This window comes from Vicia villosa, unplaced genomic scaffold (genome assembly GCF_029867415.1).
Source record: "Vicia villosa cultivar HV-30 ecotype Madison, WI unplaced genomic scaffold, Vvil1.0 ctg.000393F_1_1, whole genome shotgun sequence".
Lineage (NCBI taxonomy): Eukaryota > Viridiplantae > Streptophyta > Magnoliopsida > Fabales > Fabaceae > Vicia > Vicia villosa.
Genome location: NW_026705177.1, coordinates 419,186 through 435,690, shown reverse-complemented (window position 1 = coordinate 435,690; position 16,505 = coordinate 419,186). Strand labels below are relative to the sequence as shown.

Here is a 16,505-nt window from a genome sequence, read left to right as displayed (position 1 = left end):
GTACCTTACCGCTAATAGATGGAACAAAGGCATTGTTAATTTTTATCAAAGTTGGCTTCATTCTCATATAGTAGAATGTAAAGTTCGGATGCAACGTTTAAATAATAAAAAATTAGAAAAAAGTGATTTCTGATATGCATATCTGAAACATCTTAAAAATGTGATTTCTGATATGTACTTCTGAAAGATATTATGGAGTTTTCAGAGGTGTTTTTCACCATATAGGGGTGGTCTAAGAAATTCCCACAAAATATTTTTATTGATATTGGGCCAAGGCCCAATTAGAATATTCCTTATTATTTAAATTAAATATGTGTTAGATTAAAAAAGTACTTTGAAAAATCAAATTATATGAAAATGTTACACATTAAAATATAATTTTAAATGATATATATATATATATATATATATATATACTCACCTGCTGATCAGAACCAGAAATAGGCCAAAGACGTCCGCATAGTGTTGGTGATGAGGAAAAGGAGGGAGTACCTGCAGGGCACTCCGAAGATCAAGTAAGTAGGAACACAAATACATTTTAGTGTTTCAAAGATTTGAAATTGTGTTACTTGGCCCTCTCGAATGAGAGGGTTTATATAATGCCCCCATCGCTTAACTATTGGTCCGTGTTTTGAACTAGATCGTGGATCAAGGCCCAAAACGCGTGACTGCCAAGATTCTAGGAGTAAACTTACGAATCCTGAGAGGCTATCTGAAACTAGCCGTTGGTTTGGCAGAGGGATGTTGCTGGACGACAGGGACACTTAACGAGCAAGGGTTACTCTACTCCCCGACGGGGAGTAGGATGCCTGCCTTGCTGCTGGCGTAGAGGCTGGTCTGGTCGGGTATAATGATGGTGAGCTGTCCTCGACACGAGTAGGGAGAAAGCCCAACCAAGGGGACAGGGAGATGGCGTTCTTGCTGCCCTTAGGTGATTGGGTCAAAGCTTATTGGGTCGTCCTAGAAGCAGAAGTGAATTGGGCCATGCCTAATCGTTGAGTTAGACCAAAACTATATATATATATATATATATATATATATATATATATATATATATATATATATATATATATATATATATATATATATATATATAAAGAACGTACATTGTCATTTAATTTTTGAAGTTGTATACTTTTGAAATAAAATTACATTTTAATTTTTTAATTTTTATTTTAATTTTTTTAGAAAAATAATATTAATTTAAAATGTCAAATATAAAAAAATTAAACATTATAAAAAAACTTTTAAATTTTAAAAATAAACGAGTTGAACCGATTTGTTCATAAACTTAAAATGAGTTAAGTTTAAACTTAAAAGAAATTGTGTCAAACTCGAGTCCAATTTTAAGTTGAATCAAATTTTATCGAATCAAAATAAATTGAGACAAGTCCGACTCGGCTGATTCCCAATCCTAGTCATCAATGACAAAGCTTTCGGCTAAGTTTATTCCTATATAAAATGAAAAAGGTGATGAATGTGTAAAGAGACGTAAGAAAAAATTATTTTGACTGGAAATATATAGATATAATTTTTATTTTTATAAAATATTAAACCTTTATTTAATAAAAAAATATTTTATTGAAAAATTAGTGTTTAGATTGATAACATACTAATGACAAAATAAGTTATAAAAATAGTAAAGGATGATTTATAATATGCTAAAAATAATTTTAAAAAATACTTTATTTGAGAATTGCATTTGAAATAAATATAAAAATATAGAATATTAGAAAGAAAAAAAGTGGAAAACTTTGTTTAAATTAATGATTTTTTATATTATTTAATAATCTCTTTAAAATTGTTTTTAAATATATTAAATAATTAACGTATCTGGACAATATGTAGTTTATATATATTAATTATTTAATGTATCTAAAATAACAAACTTTTTATTATAAATAAGACTAGATGAAGTATACATAAATAAGAATAATTTTAAATTAAATAAAATGATCAAATATCTTTAAAATAAGTTGAATATTCAAAGTTTCATATCTTTAATACCAAAAATAATAGTTTCAATTTTATTAAAGAAATTCAACAAATAATAAGTTGAAAAACTAAGGTAGACAACCTTTTATGTACCATAAACTAAGGCTATATATATATCTTCCATTTTTCTCATGTAAGAATATCACAATAAATCCTTCAATTCTCTTATCCTAGTCCCAATTTTAAAACATGAATACTATTTTGTTTGTTTTTGCTTTTCTCTCATCATACACCTTCCATGTTATTTCTTCAGCCACTGATTTTTGTGTAGCAGATTTATCACTTCCCAAAACCCCTTCAGGATCTTATCCATGCAAACCAGAAGCAAATGTAACTGTTGATGATTTTGTGTTCTCTGGCTTAGTAGAGGGAAAGCCAGTAGCACCTTTTAATAGCGGATTAACCGCCGCAACCGTCGCAAATTTACCAGGTCTTAATGGACTTGATATTGCTGCAGCAAGAGTAGACATTGGTGTAAATGGAACTGTACCAATTCATAGTCATCCAGATGCAAGTGAATTAATTATCATTGTTGAAGGTGAAGTAACTGTTGGATTTATTACACCAGCTAAAGCTTATGTGAAAAGTGTTAAACCTAGTGATGTTATAGTTATTCCAAAAGGACTATTGCATTTTGTGATTAACTCTGGTAAAGGAAAAGCTGTTACTTTTGGAGCTTTAAGTAGCTCAAGTCCTGGTGTGCATGTAGCTGATTATCTTTTATTTGGAAACGACTTGTCAACTTCAATAGTTGCACAGACTACTCTACTTGATGAGGCACAAATTAAAAAGCTTAAGGATGTGTTTGGCGGCAAGGCCTAGATTTGCTTATTTATGTGTTTGTTTGAAATCAAGTTAAGTTAACGATAAACTTATGTGAGTTTCATTTTTAATAATATAATATAATAGTATGGTAGTTTCGAATATTATATTATGTTTTATTAGATGTCATTCATAAAGTGAAGTTAACTTCAGATAAGTCGTGAATTTTTTTTAAGGGGCCCTATTTAACTGCAAATCAACAGTGAAATATCAATATGAAGGCCCTTTTTTGACATAATTTAATCATGAAAAAGTGTGAGGCCTTGTGCTGTAGGCCGCCTTGCACACCCTCAAAGACGATCCTGATGTCATCAAAACTCAATATCTATAATAGTTGAAAAGGGGTGTTACAGTAACTTTTACACTCAAATTTGATACCATATTGTATTTTTTATTTTAAATGTACTGTTTATTATGTTTATAAAAATGTTTTTTTACAATTAAAAAAATATTATTTTTATATTTATTTTATAACACAAATATAAACTTGTGTTATTAATCAATTTCACGGTTGCATTAACAAAAATATATATATTATTAATCATTTATTTTATCGTAACATATTAAACAAATTCATTACTTCATTAATCAATAAATTACACAATATTAACCAAGTCAGACACTAAATTGTGAAATACAATAATTAATATTTACACTCCATTAATCAACTTTATTTTACTACTTCAACTTTTTTTTTTAAGTTATTAATCAAACTATGAATTGCATCATATTTATTTTTTGATGTCAAATACTCATTAATCAAATTATGAATTATATTAACCAACTTATTACAATTAGTTTTTGTCAAGACATATACTTATCAATCAAACTATAAAAATATCGAAAAGTCAAAATTATAATTATCATTGTTTATTGTATCTGTGAACAATGATAAATGGCGTAGGTATAACAATTTGGTATCAAAATAACATTTTTGTAGTTGAATGCAAATTACTTTCTCTGGTCACTATCCTAAGCAAATTTAGCTTTTTTTTTATACATTTGACAATTAGTGTATCTAGTTCATATATAAATTAGATACTTTAATTGTTAAATGTATCAGAAAAGTCAAAATTGCTTATACGGATTAATTTAAAGAAATTTCCTCTTACATTTATACGGATTTGACACCTTACATTCCCTTTACTTCATAAATATTTGTCCATAAAATCACAAATATCGATATTGGTGAAATATGATGTTCACGTACACATTTCGACATTGGTTTAATATCTATGGTATGTTTGGATGGATTTATTTGATTTGATCTTACCCACTAACATAAATTTTATGACTGTATTTGATAGACCCGGTCAAAACAACATTTAATATTTTTTTATAATTTATTTTAAGATCATGCTAATAAGTATTCTCGAGGTACTTTTTAGACATTCTAAATAAAGAAAACAATCATTTTTATTTTCAATGCATTCTAAATAAAGAAAACAATCAATTTTATTTTCAATGCATTGATTACAAAAAATTTCAAAAAAACATACATTTTATTCTTTAAAAAACTCAATTATTTTCATTTTCAATACATTGATTACAAAAAATTTCAAAACAAAACATACATTTTTAAATTCCTAAAGAATATCCTAAAATACTAGTTAGCATTTCCTTTTTTTTATAATCTCTCTAAGAGGGTTAATAAAGACAACTTATAGCATATATCGATGTATTGTCTTTTCTCCTCAAACAAAAAAATATTCCATAGAAGACTAACCAACAAATAAGATATTTTGTTATAAAAAATTAATACAAGATAATTGAAATTTTAACAATTTAGAAAATCATAACATCTCCATCTGTTTAACAAAAAATAAAATTATATAGCAATGAGATGATTGCATTGAAGCTTTATTTTTGACAAATCTCTAAAGAAATGTAAGAAAATATATTTTGACTGTATATATATATATATATATATATATATATATATATATATATATATATATATATATATATATATATATATATATATATATATATATATATATATATATATATATATATATATATATATATATATATATACATTTTATTTTATACTGAAAAATGTAACTTTTCTTTATAAAAAATTATTTTATAAGAAAAGTAGTTCTTGATAGTATATTAATAATAATAATAATAATAATAATAATAATAATAATAATAATAATAAAATAAGTAATAAAAATAGTAAAGAATTCTAATATGTTTAAAATAGTAAAAAAAACTATTTTATTTGAAAGTTGAGTTTGGCTTAAATATAAAAATATAAAATACTAAAATAAATTTATAAGTTTTCTTTAATTAATAATATTTTATATAATTTAATCTTCACAAGTAGTAATATTTTTGAATAAATAAAATAATCAAATGTCTTAAAAGTCATCTTGATTATTTTAACATTCATACCTTTAATATCAATAAAAGATAATTTTAAATATATTAAAGAAAGGGTTAAATATATATTGCAGTTTTATTTTTAGTCCCTCTTGAGTTTTGACAACGGTTTTAACTGGTTTTGTCAACGGTATTTTTTTGCAAAAACCGTTGCCAAAAGGCATGGAGGAACTAAAAATGAAAACTGCAATATTTATAGAGACCAAAAACTTATTTAACCCTTAAAGAAATAGACTAACTAATAAAATGAAAAGCTAAGGCTTTATTTTTTTCATAAAAGCTAAGGCTTTATTTTTTCATAAACAAAAGATTGAATATAAGGAAGTACATGAGTACTCAACCGATAAACAAGAAAGCGTTCCAAAGAAAATAACGACGAGGGTGCACGAATGCAAGTTAAATGATGCACTAACCAAATCAACTGAATATAACTTGAGACCCCTTTAATCTTAGAACAAAACCAATCCCATGAAAGAGATTTACCCAAATCAACAATTTCACGAACACCTTTATGACCACCTTAAAAAAGGATATCGTTCCTCACAAGCCAATTTGACCAAACCAGAGCCAACCAAAAAATACAACTGAGATTATTTCTAACCTTGTTTCTGAGAAGGCGAAGAAAATCCGCGAAGTGATCTGAAAGAAACGAAAGGCACAAAAGAAACAAGACCAATCCAAAGGAATAACTGCTGTCAAACCTGAAATGTCGAAGGACAAGTAAAAAAGAGATAAATGAGATTCTCGTCTAGACCTAAACAGAACGAACAAACCAAATTATGCTGACCCAAAAGGATTCCTCTCTTTGCTAATTGATCCTGAGTTTGCAACATATTGTGAAATAATCTTTAGGTGAAAACCTTGATATTATTAGGGACTTGTGACTTCCATAACCAAATGAAAGAAGGCTCCAAGTGAGTGAAAGAACCCGAACATGCAGGAGAAATATAGTAGAGCATAGCAGTTGCCGCTTTGACCGAATAATATCAACATTCCTCCACCAAATATAAGAATCCACTCGCGATAGATTGGGAGCAAACATCACAAGACAATTATGCAGCTCTTGAAACTTCGTAACATCAGGAGAAGATAGAAGAACCTGCTCACAATTGATATTCTAACTCCACACTCCATTGGACCAACTCCCCATCTCCTTTACTTGAACTCAGTTAGGCTGCAGCGAGGCAAATAATGAAGGGAATTGAACAAATAGAGGAGCTGCTCTAAACCATTTGTGTTGCCAAAAGTCAACGAGGGATCCATCTCCAAGTTTTCTCGAAATACTATTTCTAAATCAGTTCATATCACCCCCAAGATCCAAGAGACAATGTTAGATCCCTCCACCAAAGAGATGGAGGGAAGGGGATCAGAATTCTAAGTTTTTCTATTCATCCATGAAAGCTAGATCAGGCCTTATGTGAAAAAGGTATCTTAATGAACCAATAAATCTTTTGTACTAGATTGGTCGAATTTATCATTATCTGATTCTATCTACAGTTGCAATCTTTGTTCAGCAGGTGTTGAAGCTGAGTAGCATATCTTCTTTGATGCATCATCAAGCCTTTACTACTCTTGTTGAATTCGATGCCAAGGAAGTATGAAATGTTGTCCATATCAGACATTCTGAACTCCTTGATAAGATCACCTTTGAAGTCTTCGATCTTTTTCTTACATCTACCTGTTATTAACAAGTCATCGACATAGACACATAGTATAAGCAATTCACTCTTGCTTCTTCTTAATACACTCCATGCTTAGTTGCGCATTTCACAATTTCTCTCTCCCTTAGGAAATTGTCAATACTCTTATTCCAATCTCTTGGAGCTTGCTTAAGTCCATATAGGGCCTTATGCACCATGTAAACCTTTCTCTCTTTGACATGTTTCACAAACCCAATTGGTTGTGCAACATAAACTTCTTCGTCTAAGGGTTCATTCAGGAATGCACATTTCACATCCATCTGTCATATGTGTCAATTGTTCATATTTTCTAAACAGACACCCAACCTGATTGTTTTGATCCTAGCAACAGATGCAAAAACTTCATCGAAGTCGATTCCTTCTTTTTGAAAAAATCCTTTCGCCACAAGTCTAGCCTTGTGTCGAGTTACTTCACCGTTGAGATTACATTTCACCTTGTATACCCACTTCACACCAATTGCCTTCTTGCCTTGAGGCAATTCGACAAGTGACTAAGTGTCATTGACTTCGATGGACTTCAGTTCCTCATTCAAAGATTTCACCCACTTCGAATCCTTTAATGCTTCAGTTGCATTGAGGGGTTCAACATCTGCATAGAAAGCATAGTGTATCATCTCACCTTCGTCATATGTATCATGTGTATGGCCATAAGTGAAATACGAATACAAAGCTTTTGGTTTTATTACCACTTTTGGGGTTTAGAATCAAACATAGAATTCCTTGGTGAAACATAACCAATGCCTTTTTCTCATTTCTACTTACTTCATAGATCATGGAAGCCATCTTGCCTCTATTTATGTTTCTTGTTAGAAATTTTGGAAAAGATGAATCATATTTCTTTAAAACACAACTCAAAGTATATGGTAACTTCTAAAAGAATTTCCTTATCTAGTTTTTCACTCTTGTTTTTGAGAGCATAGCTTTCTTTTTCCAAACAATCAATTTTTTCTTTTAAAATATATTTTCTTTTATCAGCTCACTATGGGCTCCAGAGTCAACTACATGAAACTGTTTCAGATTCTTGTATCTCTTCTGAAGCGTGTCAGGCAATGTTAAAAAACAAAGAAGACACGCTGGAAGTCATTGTCACCGACTGTGATACCATATTGATGAATTCGGTTGCTAATGTCTTTTTTACTTCTTATGCATTACTTTGTAGGTATCACATCACAAAGAATGTGAGCATTCAAGTTAAACTTGTTGTAGGGACCAAACCAATTAAGGGTGAAGAGGAAATTATTGTCAAAGCTAGCGTGATTGTGAAAAGAATAATGAATACATGAAATGTTATAATAAATTCTTCTACGAAATAATCATATGCCGATGTCGTTTTGCTTTTTAGGAAGGTGTGTGAAAAATATCCATATTCATTGAATATATATTGAAAGTCCAATTCTAGACCAGATGAAGAAGAAGATTTTTTTTGCTTGGAATGATCAAGTTAGACACTTAAGAAATATAACAACTAATCGAGTTGAGTCTTTCCATGCTACACTGAAGAATTGGTTGAAAAATAGTAAAGGTGATTTGTGTAGATATTAGAACTCCGTAAACTAGAATATCCAAAATAATCACAATGAGATCCAAACATCATTTGGTCACAGCATCATAGTGTTGTAACACAGGTTCAAAGACAACAATCTTTATTCACAGTCCGTCGACAACATATCTCGAGCAACACTGAATTATATTTTTCACGAAGCCAAATGCACAGAGAATATAGGTTGCGATAGCTCAAAATGTGGTTGCACACTTAAGAAAATGTATAATCTATACTTGTCTAATTTCAAAGTGGGTGAAACATGATAGCCCAATACGAATGAATGAGGTTTGCACTCATTGGAAAAAGCTCAAGTTTGATAATGATGATGATGATGATGATGAAGAAGAAGAAGAAGATGATGGTGGTGGTGTGATGAAGGACGGTAAATCAAATATTTTATCTTGACCGAATGAGAAGAGATACACGAGAGATTTTTGAAAGAAGGGACATTATGAAACTCCACATTAAAGAGCAATTGAAGAAGATTTCTTATCCAGAAACCACACTGATTAGAAATCAATCATCTCAGCGGTAAAAACAAAAGGTGTTCCTAAGACGGTTAAACATACACCGAGTGACAGTTCAACAGTACAGTCTCTTTTCTATTTTGAACATGTTACAAAAAAATTCCGATTTCTCCAACTCCAAAATTTTAAAAAAAATCAAAACTGACATCATGGAAAGCTAAGCATATCTCATTTGCGGGGAGGGTAACTTTGACAAAGAGCGTGATGGAGGCTATTCCTATTTCCCATTGATGACCAACATTATACCTAAGGCATGTATTCATCGCATGCAGAGGAAAGTTATATGGGGAGACACAAAAGAGAATAGAAGGTATCATGCGGTGAACTCGGACATTCTTACAAAGCCAAAGCAGTTGGGTGGCCTTGGTCTCAGGAAGTTAGCGAATATGAATAAAGCTTGTACTCTCAAGCTTGGTTGGAAGATTCAACCCGGTCCTCTAATAGACAAATATAGGCACCAAGTGGTGTAATACGTATAGAAAATTAACCTTCAGTGTTGAAGATCTCTTGCATATTTCAACAAGACCAACAAAGCTTTGCTAAAAGGAATGCCTTCCCTGAAACATGGAAATGCTTACATCCGATGAAAATATTGTGCAACTTAATTAGTGGCGAGGAAATCTTAACTAGTTTTCATCATCTGCTAGTATTTCACTCTCCTCCTTGTCAACTAAAAGCAAGAAACACAAACAAATCAAACACTGTCTGAAGTGTTTGATAAGCTCTAATACGTAAGCCTCAATATGGCTTATAAAAGACCGTAAGAACCTCATTATCAGAAATTACAGCGACAAGGTTTTTTCCGAACAAAAATGGATATTCTTTTCTTTCGCATGATCGTTTTATGAGTGTAATATTAGTTGACTTGACTAACAAGTTAGCTTAACTAGTTACTGGTGTAATATCTCCCCGCAAGTTGGAGGGTAGATAGATATTAATCATTCCCAACTTGTATAAGAGAAAATGAAATGATTGAGGTAGGAGTGACTTGGTGAAGAAGTCAACTAGTTCCTGATTCAAAGCACTGTCCAATGTAAGAATAGTCTGCATTGTTTGATGCGGTTTTACAGACTCCTTGGCCTGTAAGCATGACTAATAGTATAACGAATTTAACGATGCAGCCCAATGACGGTACATGTTTGTCAAGTAAGAGCCATTAAACATCACCTCTCAAGTTTCTCTTGCACAAATTCATGAACTTTGTGACTCTGAATTATTCTAAAAAAGTCTACTGCAACCAATAGCATAGCACAAGCACTACCACAAACAACAACACAATAATAATAGCACAAGCACTAACACAATAATATTAACCTTTCCATTATCTTTGACTTACAAGAACAAATTGACAATGGCATATTAGCCTCAATAAACATCACATCATCACACCAACAATTCAACAAACCAGTATGTATTAGTGCAGTGATCTTTTGTTAATTTCAAATTATGAATTTCCAAAAAGACAAACTAGTATCAAATTAAGAATCATAGAGTTTAGAACAAGAAAAAAAATGCGAGCATATAGCTTCAAATTTATTATTCTAAACATAAAACATTTCCATAGCAATTATCCATGAATTCACCGGTAATCATAGCAATTACATTATGGTTAAAATTTTCAAGTGAGATCCTAGCATTAAGAACATTAGGAACAAGGTGATATCAAACTCTCGGTGCAGATTTCTGGACGGGTTTCAAACATGGCAGTAACCATAAAAGTATGATTCTTAAAATTGTAAATGATCAACTTCTTTTCCAATCCCTCCTCCAACAACACTTGGTCGTCTTCAAAAACATACAATGCATAGGTCAAGAAACAAGACGATACACATTGATCTAGCAAGTTAGGAACTTTGACCAATCTAGTCCAAGACTCTTTAACTCCATACTCTTTCATTACCCAAACATCATAGTAAGAAACTATGCACAAGCAATCCTTCAAGACACACAATTTCGCCCCCCACACAGCTTTCATTCCATGATCAGGAGGAGGAGGAGAAATCTTTTCATAAGACTCCTCACCTAAATCAAAAGAAACAATAAAATATGAACAACAGCAGTTAGGATAGGCCAACCAATTAATTGTACCGCTTAAATATATCCCGTGTTGATCATCGCTAAAGTCAGAAGAAAAAGGAAATATCCGAACGTTTCTCCAAGAATTGGTACTCAAAGTATAAACGTTAATTTTAGTTGTGCGCAAATGGGTACGACTGTTGTAAAGAACAACCACTTTGTAATTATGAGAAACATGATCGTAGCCGAAGCCATACTTTATCGCTCGATTTACATTTTGAGCCAACACTTGCGGGTTTTTAAAAGGAGGCAATTCTTTGAATTTTCTAATAGAAGGGTTCCACAATACAACAGAAGAGTTACTACTATGGGCAAGACAAAGGATTCCGTGACACGAGCCAACAATGTAATGTAAAGTTTTATCAGAAGGAGAGTTAAATGGAAAGGCAAGCTGAGTGAAATTACTAGTTAGGTCTGTGAAAACGGATTGGAGTGGGTAAGACTTTAAAACATGCCTCTGTGAAGGCTTATGATAGCTTATGAAATGGAGGTTCTGCTTGGTTGATAGCTTAAAGTGGTTTGTAGAAAATTTGTGATCGGATATAAGTGAATTCCAGGACTTGCAGACGCATCGGAATCGAACGAGCATTTTGACGGGTAGCCTAGAGAGTATCTCAGTTATGAGATCAAAAGGAAGAGTGGGAAGTGAATCCATGATTATCATGTTGTTAGGGTTAGGGTTTGTTGTTGACAGCTTCAAGTGTTTTCTGGCGAATTTATGAATAGATATTAGAGAATTCCAGACACATAGCATCACTGGAATGAGATTACAATAAAGAGTAGCAAGTGAATCATCTTCTTCTTCTGGAATGAGATTACAATCAAGGTTGGCAAGTGAATCATCTTCTGAATTCATCTTAGGGTTTCTTCTGACCATGCTTTCTAGGTTAAAGCAATAGTATATATATGCAAAAGGGTCATGCTAGAAAAATAAATTTTAACACGTCAAATTAATTTATTTAAATATATATAAAGAGAAAACTTTGCATAATTAATATAGGAGTATTTTTTTTACTTTGAGTTAATATGTAAATTTGCTAAAGAACTTATTGAATAGTATTAAATTTATTAACTTATATTAATTTTATAAATATTTAAATTTATTATTATAAACTGTAATTAAAATATAGTAACATTTCTTTAAATTTCATATTAGATTAGATATTAAAATTTAGTTTCATTGCATTTGTTTTTTTATATAAAATTGTTGATTTATAAATATCGATAACTTATTTAGATTAGTTTATAAATACAAATGAATGTTGTTGTCGAAGATTGAATTTAAACTAGCAGTTTACATACTAATACTCGCTGAAAAAACAATTATTCACCACATGATTTTAATTTATTAAATAATACAATAATTTTTTGTTTTTAAAATATTTTATATTGAAGGTAACCTTACCCAACTCAAAAGTCAAAATAAAATCTCCTAAGGTCAGCAAAAATATCGCATTCACGTAATCAGAGAATTTTTAACTATTAAATCCTAACCGTCCGATTTTAATCGAAAGGCTATTAACTATTGAATGCGTGAATGTAATAAACCGATGCAATATAAACATTTAAGCCATCAATTATAAAACGATATCTCAATTACATTTGTCAAAAAGTGATGAAAATCAGTGCTGTTTATAATGCATTGATTTTGATCAAAGCTATATCCAAACATATAAACATTGATTAAACCTAAGTGCTCCTAAATATAAATCACAACATGAAATATGAACACACCAAAAAAAAGTAGAAAATATACCTTACTTGCATTCCAATGAATCTCCTTTCTATACCATACTTTTTCACCTTTATATCAATTCTAAACATTCTTTAATCTTCTTCACTTTTTGGCCGGCTGTTTGTCTATCACACTCCTGTCATCCAATGCCATCTAGATTCCTTAGCCCATCACCCCCATTATTACCTTCATCTTTTCTACATATTTATATTATCTTCATCTTTACTGATCATTAACGTCCGTTTGATCAAAATCAACTGTTAGAAGTTCTAATTCGATATTTTAATTTTTAAAATCAAAATATATAATTAAAATCAACGGTTTCTTCAACGATCGTAACATGTTAATTTAAGAGTATTTAGATGAGATGATAAAGATTTTTTTCATCTTAACTAAAGATTATAGGTTCGAACCCAAATCTGAACACGCAACAGTGTTAAATATCTTGAGTGAGAGTTTTACATATCAGTCATTACAGATGGGCGCAAAAGATCTTTGATTTATGAAATTGATTATTTTGCATCAAATCCAAATTCTTTTTCCACCTTCTATAAATACTTGCCACAAGTTAAATTTTTGACAATAAAAACCCAAGTTGGCTTCTTCATATGCAAGTAAACCCAAACAATTATTTTTCTCTCAAATTTCATAAAATGGATACAACAACATATGCTTCCTCAAACCATGGATTTTCACAAAGATCACTGGCTATGGTATTGGCTTTAGTCTCAGCTATAGTATTATCTCCTTTATATGTGAACTCAAAGAGTGATAGGAGATATTATGAATCAAAATGGACTAGCTCTGGTTTTGTTTTGCCTATGATTCTTTTTGGACTTATAATTGCCATCAAAAGAACCTCTTCATCAAGCTCTTATTCTTTGTCATCATCTTCAAGAACTTCATTGTTACCATCTCATGATCCTTCTTTGGTGCTTAGAATTGGAAACTCTTCTTGGGGATTAGCATGTGTTTTGGTTATGCTCTTGCTTGTTCTTTATTGGCAAACCTCGGTTCAAGAGTTTTTATGGAGATAAAGCAATCGATATGATCAAGGTTTTAAATCACGGTTGCAGATGTGATCAATTGCGTCATGATATTTGATATTGCAAAGAATCGTGGCCAGAGAAATCAACTAAAAACCATGGACAATGAATTTTTCGATCTTCTATTAACTTTAGTGAATTTTTATGTGGCACATTACATTATGTATTATGTGAATTTATGTAATGATATGAGAAACTAAGAGTTATGTTTAGCAATTTTGAAGCTCTCATTTTTGTATTTGTATATCTTATAATTATATAACATCCATTTAAATTGATGTTCAGAGTTGCATAATACAATAATTGTTAAAAATTGTGATTGATTTTTCAAAATCAATAATTAATCATCTAGATGTATGATTGCTCTCATTTACAGCATGTTTGCTTTTCTTTTTTTCAAATTGATTCAATCTTCCAAAATCAATTATATTTTTTTTTTTTTTATAAGCAAAACGGCATTAAAAAGCACAAGGGGTGCTAACCCAATTACAAAGAAAAAAAAGGAGGTTAAAACACCCCCACAACCCCCTTACAAAATCACCTAATACATAAACCCGGATTGATAAACCAATCACCCCAAAAAATGGTCTCTAACCCTTTATAAGAGGAAAGGAACCATTCCCAAGCAACAAACTTCACCATACCTATAGTGTCAAAATTCCTCAAGGAAACACCCTCAAAAACTATAGCATTCCTACAATTCCAAATTCCCCAACAAAAAGCCAATCCAAATAACCAACTAGTATCAACCTTAAATTTGGATTTACAAGACAAATCCATAAGAGAAAGGCGATTAAATAAATTATCCGGAAAAGAAGTATTGTCAAAACCAAGCCAATCACACAATTTGGTCCACCAAAACCAAGCCAAAATCAATTATATGAGAAGCTCCAAATCCTAGATTCCACATTAAATCCCAAATCAATTATTTATTTACAGTTGGTAGGTATTTAACGAAATAATTGTAATCCTTCTTTGTTCGAACTTGCATCTTTCTTTTCTTTGTGATCCATCTCACATTTCCTTTTTCTCTTGCACAACTTATTTCATTTTTTATCCTATTTCTGCATTTTTAATATGAATCTATTATGCATCTTTTATAAATTTGTGTTGGAGATAACAATGCAAATTTATAATTCATTAATTACTATTAATAATGTAAGATATTTGATCGAATTTTAGTAAGGTCGGAAGGTAGTTTTTTAGTTCGACAATTCAATGGGATTTTAGCATGTCGTCGAAGTTTGTTCACATATTGTAGTCGAAGTCAAAGCATGCTAGATTTGTTAGCATGTCGAATTGGACCTGTTTGTTAAACTCAATTGTTTAAGTTAGTTTGTTTTATAAATTAGCGTGTGTCATGGGTCTGTGTGTAAAAGCTCATTAGTTTAGTGTGTCAGTTTCTTATAAATAACATACTAGTCTTTCATCATTGCATAATGCAAATCCTAATTAGGGTGAGAGAGATTATTTGTTATTTTGTAACACTTGTAATCTTATTTCACAGAGAAAGTAAAGAATAGCAGTTTATAAATATTTATCGTGTTCTTCTTGCTTCCCTTTTTCTACCCTTGTGGGTTTCTTGCAGATAAAGAAATCGATTATGCTTTGTTATTTCGACATCGTTTTCACAACAAATTAGTGATGTGAGTGTGGAGAAGATGTCATCAACGAAGTATGAGATTGAAAAGTTCAACAGTGTGAATGATTTTGATTTGTGTCGCTTGAAGATGAAAGGTCTACTGGTTCAAGAGAATTGGTTAGAAACGTTAAAGGGATCCGCAAATATATCCTTGAGGTTGAAGTTGTAAGTGGATCTGCAAATATTGCATCCACGAAACTTCTATCGAAGATAGAAATTTGGTACATGAGATTCGGACATGTCAGTGAAAGAGGTATGGTCGAATTGGAGAAACAAAATCTGCTTGGTGGAGACAAAGTCGAAAAGCTGACATTTTGTGAATCATGTGTACTTGGAAAATCTTGCAGAGTGAAGTTCAATAAAGGCCAACAAATAACATATGGATCCCTTGATTACATCCATGCTGATATTTGGAAGCATGTAAGGTGTTCATCACATTCAGGAGCAAAATATTTTTTATTCATAACTGATGATTATTCTAGAAAGTTATGGATATTCATCCAGAAGACTAAGAATGGAACTTTTGAGAATTTCAAAAATTAAAAGACTACCGTCGAAATGATATTTTAATATAATATTTAGATGTTAAATACGATAGTCTTTAATCATTATATTTTTTAAATAACGCAATTTCAATCTAATAATGTAATTCCTAAAGTTGCTTTAAAATTAAAGAGAAGAGGAAATGAAAGAGAAAGACGTGATGTGGGAATCATATTGCCCACACCCACACTCGTCAATTTAAGCATTTGCCACGGTAAGCAAATCAAATCAGTTGAATGAAAGTGGGACCACTTCATATAATCTCCTATTTAAATTCAATTATTGAAATCAAATGTCAAGTGTTTGATTTTTAATGAGAAGTTTTGATTTTTCTTATTCTTGCAAGGAATCTTAGTTTGAAAATAATGTCCCAAAATCTATTGATTAGCCAAATTTTAAAATTATGTCATGTATCATCTTTTAAGATTTATTTACCCTTCTCTTTAAAAATAAAAATAATTCTAAAGATCCAAAGCATAAAGAATACT

The 16,505-nt window shown here is 30.9% G+C and overlaps 2 protein-coding genes across 2 annotated transcripts; one reads left to right on the top strand and one right to left on the bottom strand.

Moving 5' to 3' along the window:
- The first annotated feature begins 2,157 nt into the window (after nucleotides 1-2,157).
- LOC131627642 (auxin-binding protein ABP19b-like) lies at nucleotides 2,158-2,896 on the top strand. Its single transcript, XM_058898482.1, has one exon. It carries the CDS (start codon nucleotides 2,185-2,187, stop codon nucleotides 2,815-2,817), a length of 633 nt encoding a protein of 210 aa, XP_058754465.1. The 5' UTR covers nucleotides 2,158-2,184; the 3' UTR covers nucleotides 2,818-2,896.
- Nucleotides 2,897-10,620: 7,724 nt separating this feature from the next.
- On the bottom strand, nucleotides 10,621-11,928 carry LOC131627671 (F-box/kelch-repeat protein At3g23880-like). The gene has a single exon (XM_058898510.1). The coding sequence runs from the start codon at nucleotides 11,926-11,928 to the stop codon at nucleotides 10,621-10,623; it is 1,308 nt and encodes a 435-aa protein (XP_058754493.1).
- Between the last annotated feature and the right edge of the window lie 4,577 nt (nucleotides 11,929-16,505).

Bases quoted from the DNA above. Each gene is read 5' to 3' on its own strand.
- LOC131627642 (XM_058898482.1), top strand. From the start codon at position 2,185: ATGAATACTATTTTGTTTGTTTTTGCTTTTCTCTCATCATACACCTTC.
- LOC131627671 (XM_058898510.1), bottom strand. From the start codon at position 11,928: ATGGTCAGAAGAAACCCTAAGATGAATTCAGAAGATGATTCACTTGCC.